The sequence below is a fragment of the Mirounga angustirostris genome, unplaced genomic scaffold, assembly GCF_029215605.1.
Source record: "Mirounga angustirostris isolate CCGP_5_RB_7025 unplaced genomic scaffold, mMirAng1.0.hap1 SCAF_5, whole genome shotgun sequence".
Classification (NCBI taxonomy): Eukaryota; Metazoa; Chordata; class Mammalia; order Carnivora; family Phocidae; genus Mirounga; species Mirounga angustirostris.
This window is the reverse complement of record NW_026991713.1, coordinates 148,679,046-148,699,274: the sequence shown is the minus strand read 5'-3', so window position 1 is coordinate 148,699,274 and position 20,229 is coordinate 148,679,046. Positions and strand designations below refer to the sequence as shown.

The 20,229-nt window shown below is 48.1% G+C and overlaps 1 protein-coding gene across 1 annotated transcript in view; it reads left to right on the top strand.

Moving 5' to 3' along the window:
- Positions 1-20,229, top strand: part of LOC123844460 (uncharacterized) — a 171,511-nt gene that overhangs the window by 57,914 nt on the left and 93,368 nt on the right. Inside the window, exons 21-29 of the mRNA XM_064592561.1 lie at positions 620-711; positions 2,168-2,331; positions 4,527-4,686; positions 4,809-4,888; positions 8,928-9,114; positions 9,910-10,065; positions 10,430-10,563; positions 11,713-11,871; positions 17,365-17,545. Of these exons, the coding sequence (XP_064448631.1) occupies positions 620-711; positions 2,168-2,331; positions 4,527-4,686; positions 4,809-4,888; positions 8,928-9,114; positions 9,910-10,065; positions 10,430-10,563; positions 11,713-11,871; positions 17,365-17,545 (1,313 nt within the window). The remainder of the gene's footprint in view (positions 1-619; positions 712-2,167; positions 2,332-4,526; positions 4,687-4,808; positions 4,889-8,927; positions 9,115-9,909; positions 10,066-10,429; positions 10,564-11,712; positions 11,872-17,364; positions 17,546-20,229) is intronic.

Genomic DNA, 20,229 nt, shown 5'->3' with positions numbered 1-20,229 from the left:
GCACTCTGTCCTCTTGCTGTCCTCTAGGCCCTTCTCCCAGCAGCAGCCAGTGGGGTCCTTTAAAATGTCAAATCATGTCACTCCCTGCCCCCCCCCCACCTCTTTAAAACCCTCTACTTGTTTCTAGGATAACCCAGGTCTTCGTGATTGTCCCTCCTCATAGGGGTCCTGCCCACCTCTCACCTGTTTCCTTCCACTACCTCCTGCCCTTCACTCACTCCCTCTCCCTCCACCCTAACCCCCTTGAACCACCCTTCTTTTTGTTCTCCTAAAGAGACCACTTTATTCCCACCACAGGACCTTTGCACCTGCTGTTCCCTCTGTCTAGAATGCTGGCTCCTTCTTATCCTTTGAGTCTCTGCACGTGTTACCCTCTGCAGAGACTCCCCTCCCCCCCCAGGTAAAGGAGGCCTTGCCCTGTCCCCAAGACAGACCCTGTGCCACCCCCATTCAGGTTTGTCGTGGCACTTGTCACCGAGTGCTGTGGGTGAGTTCCCCAAAGGCCCATCCTGTTCGTGGTGGAATTCGCCCCAGCACCAAACTGTGGCAGCTCAAGCCATATTTGTCCAATGAATCAATGAAAATGACTTGTCTGGGACGTTCCTCTTTCCTCACCCAGCTCTAAGCTGTATCTCGTCACCGGGGATGACGTGAGGAGCCTCGGGAATGTCCACCGCCCTTCTGAGGCCCAATCCTGTACGGACAAGAAAGGTAGGCCATGGGGTCTTTGCCTTTGCTGTCCCAGGTTGGGCGTCTGGGAGCCGAGGGGAGCAGTGCCAGCTCCAAATGCTGGAGTTGCTCTTCTGCCCTAAAAGTATTTATATTCCTTAATTCTTTGATTCTGCTTCTAGCACTTTACCCTATGAAAATAAACCAAAATCATTTTAAAATGCGCTGTGCACAGGGTGCCTGGGTGGCTCAGTCGGTTAAGTGTCTGCCTTCGGCTCAGGTCATGATCCCAGGGTCCTGGGATCGAGCCCCGCATCAGGCTCCCTGCTCTGTGGGGAGCCCGCTTCTCCCTCTCCTCCCCACTTGTGCTCTCTATCTCACTATCTCTGTCTCTCTCTCTCAAATAAATAAAATCTAAAAAAAAAAAAAAATGCGCTGTGCACAAAGATGTTCACTGCATTGTTATTTACAAGGGCACAGTCATAGGTGAATGGCTCATTACATGAGCTTGCAACAGGTTGTTACATTTTCAGATGGTTGGAAAGTCATCAAAGAATATTTCATATGTGAAAAATTTGTGAAATTGATGTTACAATGGCCAGAAATAAAGTTTTATTGGCACATGGCCATGCCCATTTGTTTACCTAACGTCTTTGCCTGCTCTCGACAGTCAACAGCAGAGCTGAGTGGTTGCGACGGATCCTGTGATTAGCGAAGCCTCAGATATTTACTGTCTGGCCACGGATAGAAGAAAAATTCTCCAACTTCTAGTTTAGTGAACCCCCTGAGATATCCTGTAACTTTAAAACCCCATAGTGAAGGAGATATTTTGATAACACTAGAAAATTCTTTGATAGTAACGTCGGGGGAAAGGCAACAAAATTGACACGAGATTGGGAAGGAAATACACCAAACCGTGGTGGGTCCTGCGGGTCATTTTTTTGAGTAAGGTCGAGGAGGGGCCGCTCTCAATGAATGGACTCCTTTAGTTGGGGCACCGTCCTAAACACGTCGGACGTGTCAGTCCTCACAGCTACACCTTGAGGCAGGAACTGTTACCCATCCCAGTTTACAGATGAGCAGCACTGAGGCACAGAGATGTTAAGCAATCTGCCCAAGGTCACACAGCTGGCAAGTGGCAGAGCTGGAATTTGGACCCAGGTGGTCTTACTCTGGAGCCTGCATTCTATACACTCATGCTCTTAAAGTCTACACCAGTGGTCCTCAAGCAGAGGTGGTTTTACCTGCCCCCCTACAGGGGCCATTTGGCCATGTGTGGAGACATTTGGGTTCTCCTAACTGTTGTTGGGGTGGCTACTGACCTGCAGTGAGTGGAGCAGAGCGGCTCACCATCCTACAGGACGGCTCCCACCACAAAGCCTTATCCAGCCCAGAATGTCAGTGGTGCGGGGGTTGAGGGACTCTGGTCCACACTCTTCCCGCCTGGAATTCTCTGGCTCTCTGCTGACCAGAGCGGCCCGCCCCGCTTTCTCCACAGCATCCCACACCTGGGGCTGGCAGCTATGTACAGAAGTCACCTGGCCGGCAGCTGGTCAGCCCTACCTGCTCTCGGCGCCTGTGTTCGTGGCTGTGACACTGACGAAGAAGGACCGGGGCCTCCGACAGTATCTGCTGGAAGCTGCCTATACCTTCCATTCCCGGGTAGGCCCTGTGGAATGGCCCCTTCTTTCCCAGCTGAGCTGTGGGTCTCCCTAGGTCTTCTACTCTGGCATCAGCCTCATACGGATGTGGGGCTCCTCTCTGGAGCTGTTGGGCTGGGTGGGTCCTGCTGTGGTCTCCTTCCTGCCTCAGGACCCTTGCACATGCCCATCCTCTGGCTCTGGCTCTGTGACTTGTTAAGTCTGAATCAGTCTTCAAATCTCAGTTCAGGAGTCTGCTGCTCAGGGAAGCCTGCCTTGATTATCCCAAAGTGGTCATGTTTTTTTGTTACTTGCTCTAATAGGACCATGTTTTTTCCCTTTAGATCACTTTTATGTGTTTTTGTTTTTGGGGTTTTTTGTTTTTGTTTTGTTTTGTTTTAGAGCAGGAGAGAGAGAAGGGGTGGGGGCAGAGGGAGAGATTCTTAACCAGGCTTGATGCCCAGCATGGAGCCCGATGCAGGGCTCAATCTCACAACTCTGAGATCATGACCTGAGCCGAAATTAAGAGTCAGAGGCTTAACCGACTGAACCACCCAGGCGCCCTGATCACTCTTATGTTTGTTTTTTTTTTTTAAAGATTTTATTTATTTATTTGAGAGAGAGAATGAGAGAGAGAGAGCAGGAGAGGGGGGAGGGTCAGAGGGAGAAGTAGACTCCCTGCAGAGCAGGGAGCCCGATGCAGGACTCGATCCTGGGACTCCAGGATCATGACCTGAGCCGAAGGCAGTCGCTTAACCAACTGAGCCACCCAGGCGCTCCTCTTATGTTTGTTACTTAAAGCTGCTTGACTATCAGTCTTCCCTCCTGGTCACTCACTTCCCAGGAAGAGCTTTAGCACCTGTGTTTCTCACTCCTGTGTCCTCAGCATCTGGCACAGAACGGGCATTCGACACCCTCCTATCTGATCTCCCAGTTTCTGCTCCTCTCCTTGCCATCTGTTGTCCCCCAGCAGCCAGACAGGTCTTCCTAAATCCTAAAAGGATCTTGTCCCACCTCTGCTCCGAGTTCTCCGGTGGCTTCTATCACTCTGAGTAGGAGCTGGACACCCTGACCTGCTGGGCTGTCCTCCCCGTCTCCTGATTCTTTACGAGGCTTACCGCTCTCCACACACTGATGTCTTTTTTTTTTTTTTTTTAATGCCAAGCACATTGCTGCTCCAGGACCTTTGCACTGGCTGTTTCCTCTGCTTGGAACACTTTCCCAGACACCCCCTTGGCTCTCTCTCTCGCTTCCTTCGCTTTCTGAAATACCACCTCCTCAGAGGCAGCCTTCCCTGACTACCCTGTCTGACCCCTTACTCCCACTGAGTTTATTAGCAGAGTACCCATCCCCAGGTGCTATGCTATCTACAGTTGCGTCTGGTGGTTCTGTGCTTCCCCTCTAGGATGTAGGTGCCATGAGGGTTCACATATTTGTGCATCTAACGCTCAGTCGCACTCCCTGTGCCTACAACTAGCCTCGCACAGAGCAGTGAACCTTTCCTGGTGGTGTAAGAATGCTCATCAATGCAGGGTCTTAAAGGGGGCTTGTGTCTTAGGCTGTGTTTTCCTTGAAGCGGACCTGAGCTAAGGATTTGGGTAAAAGTGATTGGTTAAGAAAAGTCTCCAGGAGGGCCCAGTATAAGAGGGTGGAGAAGTTAGGATAAGGAAGGGGAAGAACTGAGTTGGGGGGGGTGATGTCAGGTGAAGTGGCAGCCTCTGCCCAATCCCGGGGCGGGGGTGGCCCTGGAGCATAGGTTACGTCTCAGAGTGTGGTCCCCTTGAGGCTGAGGAGCTGGGCTAGTTTTTACTCCTGTGAAACACAGAGAAGGGCAATGTTCTGGAGGCCCAGGTGCCAGGTGTTACCAGCAAAGCATGCGAAGGCTGAGACATAGGCACGCAGAGCTGGCTAAGGGTTCCGAGGGGGTCTCTGCAGGGTGCCCGTGGTGCATGCCATGCCTTGCGTCTCCCCAGGCTATTTGCCGGACAAAATGAGACCCTGTAGATGTGGTCCTGAGTTGTCCTACAGGGCTTTGCTCTTCTCCAGGTACTGCCTGAGATCTCCAAATTCCCGGTTTGGTTCTTGTCTTGTGAGGCCAAGGAGGAGCCTAAGACCTCACGTTTTTGAATGGTGGGGCTGAGGGTCTTCTCCTGGGAAGAGGGAGAACTTTTGGAGCTGATGAGGTTCTCGAGACTGAGAAGTCTGCTCTGTTTTCAGAAGGACAGCTGGCTCCCTCAGGAAGCTTTGATTCACCTCTTCATGGGCACCCCCAAGTCAGAGGTGCCCAGGGATGTTGGGGTGGACATCAGGTACAGCTTGCCCCAGGGGAAGCTCCGGCTCAAGCTTCTACATCCCAAGAAGAAAATGCAGCTGGATGGTAACGAGTGTCCCCTTCACGGCCGCTGGGGCTCAGAGATAAGAAACCTGGTGGGAGGTCGTCCCGTGGGGAAGACGGGCGGAGGTTAAACCCTGGTCCTTAACTCTTGTTTTGTTCCCCAGGAAAGATTGAGACTCTTCAGAGTGCCCGGGTGGGTCACCTGGAGCTGATACTGGATGACAGGGACGTCTACTACATTAAGGTTTGTCGCATATCCTCAGGCCTCCTGTGGTGGCACCTGCCACCTTCCAGCCTCTTTCAGCCTCAGTCCCACGGTCCCTGCTTAAAATAGTCAACATCACTATTGGTGTGTTAGTGGTTCTTACCCTTCCTCCTACCGTAACATTTGTGACCTCTTGGTGCTCAGAAATGTATAAAGAAGGAAAAAGTGGGCTCGAACCTCACTACCATTTAGGTGAAAAATTGACGATATTAGTAATACAGGAGCATGCATGAAACTCAGTGGAAACGGGCAAGTTAAAGCACAGTACTCCCCAATTTTCCAGAAGAAATGGCTGTGTATGTCCCACGTAATCTGTGTTAGTACCTCGGGGCTGCTCTAACAGAGTACCCCAAATTGGGTGGCTGAAACACCAGAAATTTCTCCTGCACAGCCCTGGAGGCCAGAAGTCCCAAATCAAGGTGTTGGCAGGGGTGGTTCCTTGGGAGGCGGGGAGGGAGACACTGTTGTGTGCCTCGGGCGTTCCTTGGCCTCTAGCATCTTTTCCCTATGTCTTCACATTGTCTTCCTCTTTCTGGGTCCAGATTGCCTGTTTCTTTAAGGACACCAGTCATACCGGACCAGGACCCACCTTCACAACCTTGTCTTTTTTTTAAGATTATTTATTTATTTATTTGACAGAGAGAGAGATAGCAAGAGCAGGAACACAAGCAGGGGGAGTGGGAGAGGGAGAAGCAGGCTCCCCGCCGAGCAAGGATCCTGATGCGGGGCTCGATCCCAGGACCCTGGGATCATGACCCAAGCCGAAGGCAGACGCTTAACGACTGAGCCATCCAGGCGCCCCCACAACCTTGTCTCGTCTTGATCATTTGCAAAGACCCTATTTCCAAATAAGGTCCCATTCATAGATACTAGGGGTTAGGTCTTCAACATCTTTTGAGGGGACATGATACAACCCATGATGCTATAGATTTGACATACCTTTTACTTTTGAGTTTTGTTTTTTGTGGGTATTTGTTTTACACGAAAAGATCACAACCTTTTCTTTGTTGGCACTTTTTTCCCTACTTGAAAATCTACCTTGACAAACTTTTTGTGACAACACAAATTGCGAGTACAACTTAAATTTTATTGCGTTAAAAAAAATAAGTGATACGTTTAAATAATTAAGTTCAAAGGATATGAAAAGGTATAGAACCGAGTGTCCCACCCGAATAGTAGAGCACGTGGCTATTTAAATAAGGATTAAAGAGAAACACGCCATTCCCCAGTGGCACTAACCACTTGCCAAGAACGTTTCCATCCTTGCAGAAAGGTCTGTTGGTCAGCATAGATCTAGATTGAAAACTCTCCCCCAGAGCCAACCACTGTTTGGTTTTAGTGTGTGTGACTCTTCTCAGAGGGACATTCTTAGCAGTGGAATTCCCAGAGCAAAGGGTGCATGCATTTTTCTCTTAGAAGCTACTTTTGAAGGTTCTTCACCAGGGGTCCCTGGATGGGACTCAGCGGGGCTGTTGAGGTCCCTACAATTGTGTGCAAGTTTTGTGTCTGTCTGTCTGCCCTGCTGGAGAGAGGCTTCAGCCCTCCCATCTGATGTTCAACCTGGTCTGGATGAAAACGGCAGTTTTAGCCTTGCTCCCACCAAGCAGGACATCCAGGCACCGGTGGCGTTGGGTCTGGCCTGTCCACCTGGGTCTCCGGGGGCTTCTCAGGTCTGCCTTTGAGACTCCACAGCCAGGGCTGGGATTTTGCTGCACAAACACACTCTCCACCCTCAGATCCACTTCCTTCCCCTGGGTGGGGAGAACACCAAGTGTCTGGGGAGAGCGCCTTCCTCCTAAAGCCCCAGCTGCTTGACTCCTGAGGCTACAGATCATTGCCAAACTCCCAGGAGCCCGCCAGCCTCCTCTGGTTGTTTGCTAAATGCCCAAGTGCTAATTGCTTCCATTTTCCGGCAGACCTTCCCGCCGCTCTCCAGAGGGCTGTCTGCAGCCTGCAAACATTTGCTTTTAGACACCTTCCAGTTTCAGCTGCCTCAGATGCATGACAGCAGTGGGAACAGCGGGGTTCTGGAAATTTCCAAAGCCTGTTCTCAGGGGGGCATGGATAGCCTTGGGCTCAGAGGCCCACCTTCAGTCCTCTCAGCAAGCCCGTATGAGATGAAGACACCCAGGCAGAGCAGCTTGGAAATACAAAGCAGCAGATCTGGGTTCAACCCAGCTCAAAGCCTGTGAGGCTTAGGAATGGCGTGCGGGAGCGTGTGGCTTTCAGTGCTTCCTCCCGGTGTGCAGGGAAGTCCCAGGCTGTCCGGGGAGCCCCGGTTTCCCGTCAACCTGGCTCAATGTGACTAGTGCACTCTTCACCTGCTAAGGGGCCTGGTTTGGATGAAATATTCCATAATCATTCTCTTCATGGGCTGCACTTGGCTAACGCCAGGCAGCCTCTGATATTGACAATGTAAAACCATCACCAAGACACCCCTTAAAGTGAGAGAAGCAGGGCAGAATGGAGAGCCTACATCTGTTTTTGTGAAAAGCAGGAGGGAGCTTATAAGTCTATGCTTCTGTGCACACATGTGCCTGAATGCACATGAACATGCACACACATACACACACACACAGTCGTATACGTCCTTCCTTCCCCAGGTGCAGGGAAGACCAAATGTCAGGGATTCTGAGAACGCCTTCCTCTTAGAGCCCCAGCTTTCTGGAGGATGCACAAGAAGCTGGGCACAGTGGCTGCCCCTGAGGGAGATGGGGAGACTAAGGACGGGATTGAAACCTATATTTTTCAGTGTCTTCGTTTTTTTTTTTTTTCAACTATTTATCTAGTACCTAGAGTGTGCCAGGTACTGGGAAGAGAGCTCAGTGAAAGAGACAATTTTCTCCTCTTGGAGCTTACGCTGTAATGGGAGAGACAATAAATGAAATAAATGAGCAAATTGTATGGTGATAGGTGGGTATATGTGCTGTAGGAAAAGGAAATCTTTGAGCTGGGCACAGGGGTCTGAGGTTATGTGAGAAGGGTCTGGGGGTTGGCTTCGGTTTTAAATAGGATGGGAAAGGAAGCCTGATGGAGAGGATGTGCAGAAGAGAGCCATGGGTTCTTTGGGGGAAAGGATTTCGGGTAAAGGATGCAGCATGTGCAAAGGTCCTGAGGTGATAATTTGCCCAGAGGGTTAATAGCACAGTCTCAGGCTCATGTGTTTGGAGCAGAATAGGAGAGGGGACAGAAAGATGGGGGGATAGATCACGTAAGGCCTTCCAAAAGAGGAATCAGAAGAGAGCAAATCGTGACTGCCAAGAAACAAAGGCAAAAACGGGATTTCGAGAGTGCCTAAAATAGTGGACAGTCTGGGAATGGTGGGGTCAGTTTTACATCTTTGGGGTGAGTGCATCAGCAGGCAGTTAGCAGAGAGGTCTGTTGGATTGGTCTACAGTTGGCAGCGGCAGTCAGCGATGACAGTTGCAGTCGCTTATGGGTTCTCCAGAAAATCTCCAGCACCGTGATGTGTAGCGTGTGTTTTGGGCTGTCCGTGTGTCCTGCCTGCCAGTATCCTCCCACGGGCAGTCCCTTCGGCCAGGTCTGCACTGCTCACTTCCAGAGAAAGTCTCAGCCTTGTTGGCCTTTGCAAGGACTTTGACTTTTACCCTGAGGTAGACGAGTGTGTATGATCCTATGTGTCTCAAAGGGGTCACTCTGGTGGGGAACAGACATCAGGGCCCCGGGGGTGGGGGGAGCCGGGACAGCCGGGACGAGGATGTGGGGGTGACACAGGTGCTGATGGCCCACGTGGTCAGATCCCAGAATATTCTGCAGAGAGAACTGGCCCAGAGCTGGCTGACGAGAGGGGCGGGGGGTGTCCTTCACGTTTACATCTGAACTTATAACAGGGACTACCTACTTTGAAAAAGGTCAAGTTGAAGAAATTGGAGAAGGACCAGCCAAGAAGGCCATTAGTTAAGCTCTGTCCTCTGTCCAGTCTCCGTTCTTATGGGCAGAGCCAGGCCCGCTGGCCGAGCCCCCCCACCGCCCCCAGGTGATGCTGGGGTCTTTTCAGGGCCGGAGTGACCTGTGGCCAGCAGCTGGGGGCGAGGCCCAGCGGTGTGAGGTCCAGCTGGAGGTGAAACTCGTGACAGCAGGGAGTCCTGTGGTCCTCATGGGGAACCTCAGCCAGCAGACCGGCAGCAAGTTGGCCTTCTCCGTGTCACTGAGCAACCTGCTGAGCGACCAGGCCCACCTGTCAGGTAGGAAGGGGGACCCCCTGCTGCCACTCCCTCTTTTCAGTGGGCAAGGCTACTGGAGGGGGAGGGCTGAGTAGCCCACATGGAGTCTCTGTCCCCTCTACCTGGCTGTATTAACATCCCACCCCAGGGAAAAATCCAGGCTCCATATCTGCTCACAACTTCCCTTTGGTCCCCCAGAGGCACCCCCCAACACTGACTGCCTAAGTTGCACAGGGCACAGTTTAAACCTTAAACACATCGCCTGGCCTGAGCCTGGCCGGTCTGGCAGATGCCCGCCCGGACACTAGAGCTGGGGTGTGGCCCCCTAGCTATGCTCCTTGTGGGGTGTTCTGGGAGATTCCAAGGGAACGATGTCAGGGGCTGGGGCTGCTGGCCACCTAGTGTGGGCACTTTGGGTATTGTCGCGGGCCCTGCTATACCTGTGTGACCTGGCTGAATGTCCATGTGGCAGGAGCAACTTTCAGAAGGTGAGGTTTACCAGATGGCCTAGAAGGCACTCATTTCCCTTCTGTTCTATCTTGTTTTGTTCTACTTTATTTAAACGTTTTGGCCTGAACCCACAAAAGTGACTTTTGGGCCACCGACAGTGGCCACCAAGTAACACTGTGAGCACTCGGACACCAAGGTTCCTTGGCAGAGACTCGGGCACGGGTTCCACCAGGACCCCCCATCCCCGGGCCCCCTGGGCAGTTCCCATTTCCTTGCCTTGCCTGGTGCTGGGGTGGGGTGTCAGTCCCGGGGTGTGGGCCACGACCACTCCACACCTGCCCCTCTCACCGCCTACCCCCCACGCAGTGCTGCTGGAGAAGGCGGTGGAGGATGGGCTGCAGGTGGTGGCCCTGGGCGGCGAGCTCTCTGTGCCCGGTTTCGTGGGACTGCACCTCGTGGGCCTCCTACAGAGGCACAGCCGCCTCTGGACCAGCTCCCTGAGGATCAAGTACGGCCTTCTGGGTACGGCGCCGCATGCCAGGCTGGGGGCAAGGTGGGAGGGGGCAGGACCCGCAGCATCTCCAGGGCTCTGGCTCTGAGGGCCAAGGTGCCACCTTGTCACCTTGTCTTGCCCTCACCACACTCTTCCTTAGCCACTGAACACCTGCAGTTAAAAAAAAAAAAAAGCTGTGTGTGTGTTTGGGGGAACATAAGACTGTCTTTTAAAACCTCTCCCTCCATAGGTTCCAATGAGTGACATTAAGTGGAGCAGATCGGAGCAGGGGTGGGGGGTGGCTGAGACCAGGCTGGATGCTCCTCTCCCTGGAATGGGGATGGAGGGCTGCTGGCCGAGGACGGGCAGGTGTCTCTGGGTTGCCCTGCACAGGTCAGGCGAGGCGGCTGGCCCAGGAGTGCAGCACCATCCAGAAGCTGCGGGCGCATAGTGGCTCAGAGGTGACCTATGAGCTGGAGCTGGACCATGAGCTCCACTGCACGCAGGCCCCAGCACTCAGCCACAAGGTGGGTGCCCTGGCTGGGCAGGGGTCTGGAGAGAGCTGGGAGCTCATCCTCACAGAGAAGGGTTTGCTCAAGGTCACGTATGGGAACGGAGCTGGAATCGGAGCTTTGGTCTCAGGCTTCTGTGCGTTGGTTCCGTTGGTCTTTATTGAACACCTGCTGTATGTGTACCACTCGGGGGAGACTTGTGTGCATGGCAACAGTTGGTCTGTGCCATCCCATTGCTGGGCAGGGGCAGAGAGAGAGAGAGAGACAGACCAAACCAAGAGAGCCGTAAGTGATGTGGGTGGTAGGGCAGAGGCTGAGCAAACAGGACAGGCAGTCTGGTTTGAATGGGGCAATGGGGAAGTCTTCAGAAAAAAGAAATTGTAAGCGGAAAATGAAAGCATGCAACAGTTCTGTTCCTATGGAAGCATGCTGCACACAGGGGGAATGGCAAGTGCAAAGGTCCTGGGACAGGAGGGAGAAATGGAAGGTCAGGATCTCACAGTTCACCAGAGTGGCTGGCAGGGTGAGCAAAAGGGAGAAGCAAGCAGCTGTGCCTTTGTTTAATTTACTTAGTTCACGTTTGCCTCTCCCCCTGGATTCTTGCCCCCGTGAGTGCAGGGTCTTCTTGATTCTTTATTCTTGGGTATCTGATGTCTGGTGCTGGGCATCATATTACTTGGTACTCGGGAAAGATGTGTTCAGTGAAGGAATAAATGAATGAGCCCATATTGCCTTGACCTGTGGTTCGGAGATAGGAGAGGGCCACAGGATGGCAGGTGTAAAACCCTGGTCCGCTTCGAGTCTATCCAGGGAGCCAGAGGCCACTGTGGGAGAGTAGGGGGCAGAGAGCCGTGGGGTTGGAGCCATTTTCCCACGGCAGCTGGCTCTTTCAGCCCCTTATTGGGGCATGGACCAGGGTGAGGCCCATGAGCCACTCGCCTCAGGCTCAGCATTTAAGGGGTACCAACAGCCCAGTCAGGTAGGTGAACCATATTCAGATGCGCTGTCCTGCAAAATCAAAATCAATGCAAAGACCATTCTCCTACAGAACTGTCTTCCCGGAGAAGCAAGCTTGCCTCCCCCAGGGTGGGTGGTGGCAAGGAGGCCTGGGGACAGGGCAGACAAGGCTTTCTCGGGGATCTCCCTGGTGCGGTGTGTCCCCAGGTTCAGCTGCGGCACGAGGAGGGCTTGGGCTCCCTGCACTCACAACTGGAGGCCAGCTACGGGATGCGCTGGAATGAAAGCAGCAATAAGAGGAAGCTCCGCATCAGCCAGACCTTCCAGAACGACTCGGGTCCAGCCCTGAGCAATTACTTCATGGAGGTGAGCCCAACCTTGCAGAGCTTTAACTTGCATGGTGGCATGGCAGCTGAGCATCCCCCCCATCCCTGGCCCCCCACATGTCCCTTCAGGCTTGGTTGCAAGGATGCTGCAGGCTAAAACTCAGCTTAGCGCCCTTACCCCTTTCCCACCTCTAGTCCCCGTGTCCCTGGGGGAGTCTTAAGAGTGTAATATCTGCACGGCGTGCAGGGGTGGGTGGGGGAGGGACGCTCATCTGCAAGGATATTTGCAATGGGTTGTCTGCAAGGGGGCTTGGGAAGCACAGATTTCCAACTATACGTGCATTTGGGAAACGGCTTCACTTTCAGGTTTTACCAGAGGGTTATCTGTTTCTGGTAAGTAAAATATATGTGAGTGCTTAGCCACTGAATAGGCGATGGGCTCTTGTAAGGCACACACTAAGTGTGTTTGTCTTTAAATTGTTTAAAAATTTTTTTAGTTGTGGTAAAATACATATAACCTAAAATTGACCATTTCTGCCATTTTTAGGTGTATGGTTCGGTGTCATTAGTTACGTTCACAGTGTTGTGCGGCCGTCCCCATCACCTGTCCCCAGAACTTTTTCATCTTGTAAGCGTGAAACTCTGTCCCCGTTCAGGAATAACCCCCTACTCCCCACTCTCCCTGACACTTGCTATTTCCTGTTGTTTTGGATGGTAGCCATGCTAATGGGGGTGAGGGAGTACCCCATTGTGGTTTTGATGGGCATTTCCCTAACGCTGAGTGATGTTGAGATCTTTTCCACACCCCTGTCAGCCGTTGGTTTATCTTCTTTGGAGAAATGTCTATTTAAGTCCTCGGCCCATTTTTGAGTCAGGTTGTTTGCTTTGTTGTTACTGCATTGTTAGAGTTCTTGATACATTCTGGATATTAACTACTGATCAGATACATAGTTTGCAGATATGTTCTCTCATTCCACCCATTGCCTTTTCCATTCTTTGACAGCATCCTTTGGTCCATAAAAGTTTTACCTGTGCAGGTGGTCTGATTGGTCTCTTTTTACTTTTGTGGCCTGGGTTTTGAGTGTCCTATCTAGGAAATCCTCGCCACATCCAATAGTTTTCCCTCTATGCTTTCTTCTAAACGTCTTCTAGTTTCAGCTCTTAACATTTAGGTCTTTGATCCATTTTGAATTAGTTTTTGTGCGTGGTGTGAGGTGAGCGTCCAGCTGCATTCTCTTGCATGTGGATATCCACTGGTCCCAGCACTGTGTGTCGGACAGACTGTGCTTTCCCCCGTGGAGTGTGCTTGTCATGCTTGTGGAAAAATGACTTGATCACAAATGTGAGAGTTTATTTGGGGGGGGGCCCTATTCTATTCCATTGGTCTGTATGTCTGTCTGTGTGTCCCTGCCATACTGTTTTGATTACTGTAGCTTTGTGAGACCTCCAACTTTGTGCTCTTTTTCAAGATTGTTTGGGCTGTTCAGGGTCCCTTGAGATCCCATCTGAATTTTAAGACGGATTTTTCAGTTTCTGCCACACACACGAAAATGCCATTGTGATTTTAATAGGGATCGGGTTCGATCTATAGGATGCTCTGGGGAGTACTGACATCTTACCAATATTTAGTCTTTCCATCTACGAACACAGGACATCTTTCCATGTAGTTGCATCTTTAATTTCTTCCAGTAACATTTTGTAACTTCCAAAAACATTTTGTAAAGTCTTTGGCCTCCTTGGTTAACTTTATTCCCAAGTACTAAATTGCTTTTAAATACCAATACTGTCTGAATAAATTCTCCTTGTGAAAAAAAAGTCACACTTGAAATAAAGCTAAAATTCCTTTCTCAGTCTCTGTCTTCCATCCCGGCCCCCTCCTCAGTTACCTGGAAGAAAGAGCAGTTACATTCTAGGGTGCTGGGAGGGAGATCTCTTTCTGTTCCTTTGCTCTATGTGCCGGTCACAGGCACTTGGTTTTGTTTGGTGAGTCTTGCTGTGTGCATCCTTCAGCTATGGGTGTTGGACTTTCTTGTTACTTTGTAGAGATCTACTCTATTCTTTTAAACTCCTGCATCATGCTCCATCCGTAGCTATGTTCCATCTTATTTGGCCATTGCATGCTTGTGGTTTCTGGTGATGCAAGCCTGAACATCCTTGGGCACCCATCCCTGGGTACATGTGTGCCAGAGTCTCTGGGGCATACGTCATAATACATAATTTCTGGGTTTTGGAATTTGCCTATTTTTAATTTGCTGTCTTGTGACAGTTTGCCCTCCAAAATGTTCGAACCGATCACCCTTCCCTCCAGCCATGTCCACAAGGAGCAATTTCCATACTCCGACCAATACTTGACTTTTAACATTTGAAAAACTTTGCTGATCTGGATGGAAAGGATATCTCGTTTGAATTTGCATTTCCCCGACCACTTAATAATGCTGAGCACCACCTTTTCTGTATTTTTTCTACCATTGCATTACCCTTTCTGGGGATGGCATTTTTGTATTGACATTTGAAAAAAACTAGAATTTTGACTTGATTGGTAGGAGTTCTTTATATAATTGCAGTACATGTGTTATGTTACTATTCTAAATTGTGGAAATTTCTTATTTCTGGAAAGCATCTGGTCCCAAAAATTTTAGTGAAGAGATTAAAAGAGTGCTTGTTTCTGCAAGCCTTCTCAAATGTGGCAGACACCATGCTAGGTTCTGGGGAGACATGCGTAAGATACTATTTATCCTTAAGAAGCTGACAGTGAACAGAAGAGGGAAGGGCAAAGTGAGCAGTGCTGAGCCACTTATTATTGCCAGGCTATGTTTCAGATGTGTTGTTTGTATTATTTCATTTAACCCTTGTGAAGTAACCACTATCCTCATTCTGCCGAGGAGAAATTGCGTAAACAGACTTGTCTGGGGTCTCACAGCTATTATGTGGCAGGATTGGAATTGAAATTCCAGTAGGCTTCATTGCATACCTTAGGCTCTTAACCTCTTGGCTGGACTGGATTGTGCCAGAATTAATTGACTAGAAAATAATTTACTAAATGATTAGTCAAGAGGGGAAAAGACTTCCCAGTTCATTCTATGAGGCCAGTATCATCCTGATGCCCAGACCAGACCAGGACATCATGAGAAAAGAAAAACGAAAGACCTCTTATAAATACAGATACAAAATCCTCAAGAAAACACTACCAAACTGAATTCAGCAATATATAAATAGAATTACACAACATGACCAAAGGGGCTTTATCCCCAGAATTCAAGGTTGGTTTCACATTTGAAAAATCAATCAAGGTAATATACCATATTCATGGAGTGAAGGATGGAAACCACATGATCATCTGAAGAGAGGCAGAAAAAGTATTTGGCAAAACCCCATACCCTTTCATGATAAAAACACACAATTAGCAATGGAAGAGCACTTCCTCAACCTGATAAAGGCCATCAATGAAAAATCCACCGCCAGCATCAAACTTAATGGTAAAAGCCTAACTGCTTTCCCTCTAAGATCAGGAAGAAGCTAGGATGTCTGCTCTCACCACCTCTCTTCAACATTGTACTGGAGGTTTTAGCCGGGGCAGTTAGGCAAGAAAAAAAAAATGAAATGCATCCAGATTGGAAAGGAAGAAGTAAAACTATTTCTGCTCACAGATGGCACTGTTATATGTAGAAGACCCTAATGAATCCATGAAAAGATCTATTAGACCTAATAAATGAGTTCCTCGAAGTTGCAGCAGACAAGATAAATATACGAAAGTCAGTTGTATTTCTCTACACTAGCGATGAAAACTGTGAAAATTAAATTAAGAATTCCATTTGCAATAGTGTCAAAAAAAGGACAAATACTTCAGCACCAACGTAACAAAAGAAAGTAAAACTAATACTCTGAAAACCACAAAACGTTGTTGAAAGAAATTAAGGAAAGCTGAAATAAATGGGAAGACATCCCATGTTCTTGGATCGTAAAACGAATCTTAAGATGCAACATTTCCTAAATTCATCTACAGATTTGATAGTCCCTATCTATGCCTATCCAAAACCACGTGATCTCTTTTTGCTGAAATTGACAAGCTGATCCTAAAATTCATATGGAATTGCAAGGGACACAGAATAGCCCAAACCACCTTGAAAAAGAAGGACAAAGTTGGAGAACTCATTCTTTCCAATTTCAAAACTTACTACAAAGCTCTGGTAACTAAGGTAGTATGGTAGTGGTGTAAGGGTAGACAGACAGACCAATGGAGTAGAATTGGGAGTCCTGAAGTAAAGCCTTATATTTACAGTCGGTTGATTTTTGACAAGACTGCCAAGACCACTGAAGAGGGGAAAGAATAGTCTTTTCACCAATGAGTGCTGGTACCACTGGATATCCATGTGCAAAAAGAATGAAGTTGGACGCTTACCTAATACCATATATAAAAACTAATGCAAACCAAATCGTAGACCTAAATTGAAGAACTATAAAACTCTTGGAAGAAAACATAAAAGTGAATCTTTACAACCTTAGAATAGGCAAGGGTTTCTGAGCTTTGACACTAAAAGTGTATTAACAACAACAAAAACTGATACATTGGGCTTCATCAAAATTTAAAAAGTTTATGCTTCCAAAGACTCCATCGAGAAAGAGAAGTAACCCACAGGATGGAAGAAAACATCTACAAGTTTTATGTCTGATAAGGGATTTTTCCCCCCAAATATATAGATAACTCTTACAACTCAACAAGAAAAAGACAAGGGATTTGAATAGATATTTCTTCACAAAAGGTATACACGTGGTCAATAAGCACATGGAACGATGCTCAGTGTGATTAGGGAAATCAGAATCACAGTGAGATAGTACTACAAACCCACGAGCAAGGGTAAAAACAAAAAAGACACTTAAGTGTTGGTGAGAATATGGAGATGTTAGACCTCTCGTATACTGGTTGGAATCACCAAATGGTATGATAGTATGGAAAAACAGTTTGGCGTATCTTTAAAATGTTAAGAACAGAGTTCCCAAATGATGTAACAATTCTACTCCTAGGAACTAGAGAGAATTGAAAACCTGTGTTCACACAAACCTGTATGGAATAGTTATAGAGTATTATTCATAATAGCCAAAAAGGAGAAACAACACAAATGCTCTTCAACAATGAATGGATAAATAAAATAGGATTTATCCATACAATAGAATATTGTTCAGCAATAAAAAGGAATAAAGTTCTGATACATGCTATAATACACCATGCATGAGTCTTGAAATCATCATGCTAAGTGAAAGAAGCCAGACGCAGAAGGCCACGTATTATATGATTCCACTTATACGAAATGTCCAGAATAGGCAAATCCATAGTAACAGAAAGTAGATTCATGGTTCCCAGGGGGCAACAGGGAGCGACTGCTAATGGGCACAGGGTTTCTTTGGGAGTGGGCTGGGCAGTTCCTGATAACCAGGGAACTCAGTCCAACCCCTGGCTGTCGTGGTGAGCCGGTGGAATGTGCTAGGTTGGGAGTGGAGTCATCGGATTAGCATCTTGAGCACGGGTCTCCTCCAGTTTGTGCTGCAGGTGCCTGAGAGGCAGGTGGATTTCCGTATGCAGCTGTATCACTCAAGCCTTCGCCAGCCACACGTGGAGAGCAGCACATACCTGAAGGTGCAGTACAACGGGCAGCTGCCCTTTGTGGCAGGCCTGCAGTGGAAGGACACGTCTCGAGCTACCCTGCGGAAGTGGGAAGGTGAGTGTCATCTCTAGACTCTTCGGCTAGGAGTTAAGATCTCTGGACCCCGGGCCTTTGCCCGGACTGTGCCCATTACCTGGAGTAACCTTTCCTTTGTGTTGGTCTGGATGTCAAGACTCAGACCTTTAATGTGTCCCATGACACTTACAATTATATCCTGATTCCTTCCCCTCATCAACAGAGCTCTACATGACTGTCCCTTGCCTGATTCTCCAGGCTTCTCTTACCCCAGTTTACCTGTTGCCCATTATCCTGCAGCCCCACTGGCCTCTTTTCCATTTCTCCAAACATACCTCAGGGCCTTTGCAGTTGCTGTTTCTTCTCCCCAGAACACTCTCTCGCTTTTAAGAAATGGATTTGCCATAGTTTATCCTTGAATTAATTTTATTTTTACTGCAGTAATACATAGGTTGAAAAGTAAAGTAGAAACTATGAGTTGGTAATTGTTGAAGGTGGTGAGTATTACATAGGGGCTCATCATATTATGTTCTCTACTCATGTACGTACCTGAAATAATTCTTTTAAAGTTTATTTTTTAAAGCTAGTGTATAATAAATACAGTAATCCTCTGCTTCATGTCTTCCTATCCCAAGTTTTGCTTAAAACAGCAACCACTGTAAACTGTGTTAGCTCTTTCTTGTTAAGCTCTTTGGCTCTTAAAACACTATAATTATACTGTTATTTCTTGATTTTTCTTTTTTAGGCCTTCTCCATATATTTCTAACCAGAGAGGATGAGAATTTAACTCTTAAACCCTTTTCAGATATCTATTTCCCTTCATCCCCCTAAAAGAGTTGGTCAGTGAATATTCAATATTTACTTAATTGTGACTCTGTATGTGTCCTTCATAGCTGAGATACATGGTATACTATGATTCTAATTTTATGTTTTTCCTGGAGTTATAATTGTCTTTTTCCCGTTTGACCAGTTTTCTATTTTCCTCTTTATAATTATTCCCAGAATTTTTAGTGTAAGTACAAAACTTTTTCCAGATGGTCAGACACATCAGATTATGTATCAGTTTCAATTAGTTCTTATATGTTTCTTGGAGACCTTCTTCCTGGATCCTCTGTCTTTCTGCTCCAATGTAGACCGGTTGCACAGCTTTGGTTCTGGGGCATCCCTTCCCTGTCATCCTGGGAATTCCTTCCACTTCTCTGGGTCACAGCCCTGTTTCTTGCACTCATGTGGTCGTCTTTCTTGGTTTACTCTTTTGTTTTGATGGAGCACATCTTCCAGCAGCTTCCTGAGAGAAGTGTATTAGTGTCCTAGGGCTGGTTTAACAAATGACCACAAACTGAGTAGCTTAAAACAACAGAAATGTATTCTCTCACCAGTTCTAGAGACTAGAATTCTGAGTTCAAGGTGTCGTCAGGGCCATGCTCCCTCTGTAACCTGGATAGAATTCTTCCCTGCCTTTTCCTAGCTCCTGATGGTGGCCGTTGCTACTTGGGGTTCCTTGGCACATAGTGACATTGCTCTCATCTCTGTCTCTGTTGTCACTTGGCTTTCTCCTGGTATGTGTGTGTCTGTGTTTAGACTTCCCTCTTCTTTTTTTTTTTTTTTAATTATTTATTTATGTATTTGACACAGAGAGAGAGAGGGAGACAGCGAGAGAGGGAACACAAGCAGGGGGACTGGGAGTGGGAGAAACAGGCTTCCCGCTGAGCAGGGAGCCTGATGTGGGGCTCGATCCCAGGACCCCGGGATCACGACCTGAGCCGAAGGCAGACACTTAACCGACTGAGCCACCCAGGCGCCCCTTCCCTCTTCTTAAAAGGACACCAGTCCTATTGGTTTTAGGGCCCACCCTACTCTAGTATGACCTCATCATAACTACTTATATCTGTGATGACCTCATTTCCCAAATAAGGTCACATTCTGGGATATACCGGGGGGTTGGGATTTTGTATATTTTTGAGAGACACAATTCAACCCATAATGGGATGTAAACATTTTGCACCCCTGAATGTTTAAATTGTCTTCATTGTACCTGGGTAATTTGGCCAAGTAGAGAATTTTAGTTTTCCTCTTTGGATTTTGAGGACATCGCTCCAGTGTCATTTCAAATAGGATGCTATTTCTGGGCCATCATCCTTTGTATGTGCCCACTTTCTCACTCTCTGGAAGCTTTTAGGAACTTCTTTGTATTCCGAGTGTCTTCAGATCTTATTATGATGTGCCCTGGTGTACAGTGACTTTCATCCATTGTACTGGGCACTTCACTTAGACCCTTTCAACTTGGAAACGTCATTTGGGTCTGGGTAATGTGCTTGTACAGTTTCTTTGATAATCTCCTTCTTTCTGGCTTCTGGAATTCCTGTTGGTCAGATGTTGGTCCTCAGAAACTGAGCCTCTAATTTTCTTTCTTTTCTCTCCTTGGTTCCATCTCCTTATCTTTTTTTGTTCTGTTTTGAGGACCTATTTCCTTAACTCCATCTGCCAGCCCTTCTACTACATTTTAATTTTGGCTATCTTGTATTTCCAAGAGCTCTTTTTTGTTCCCAAGAGTTCTTTTCTTATAGTGTCCTGCTCTGCGAACACAACTCTTCTTACTTCTCTGAGCGGATACGTTACAGAACTGGGGGACTTTGATCTGTTCTCCTTGAGTTTCTCTTAACTTTTTTTCTGAATTGCCTCAAATGTCAGGCAAGACTTAGGTATGTGCTGTGTTTAAGGAC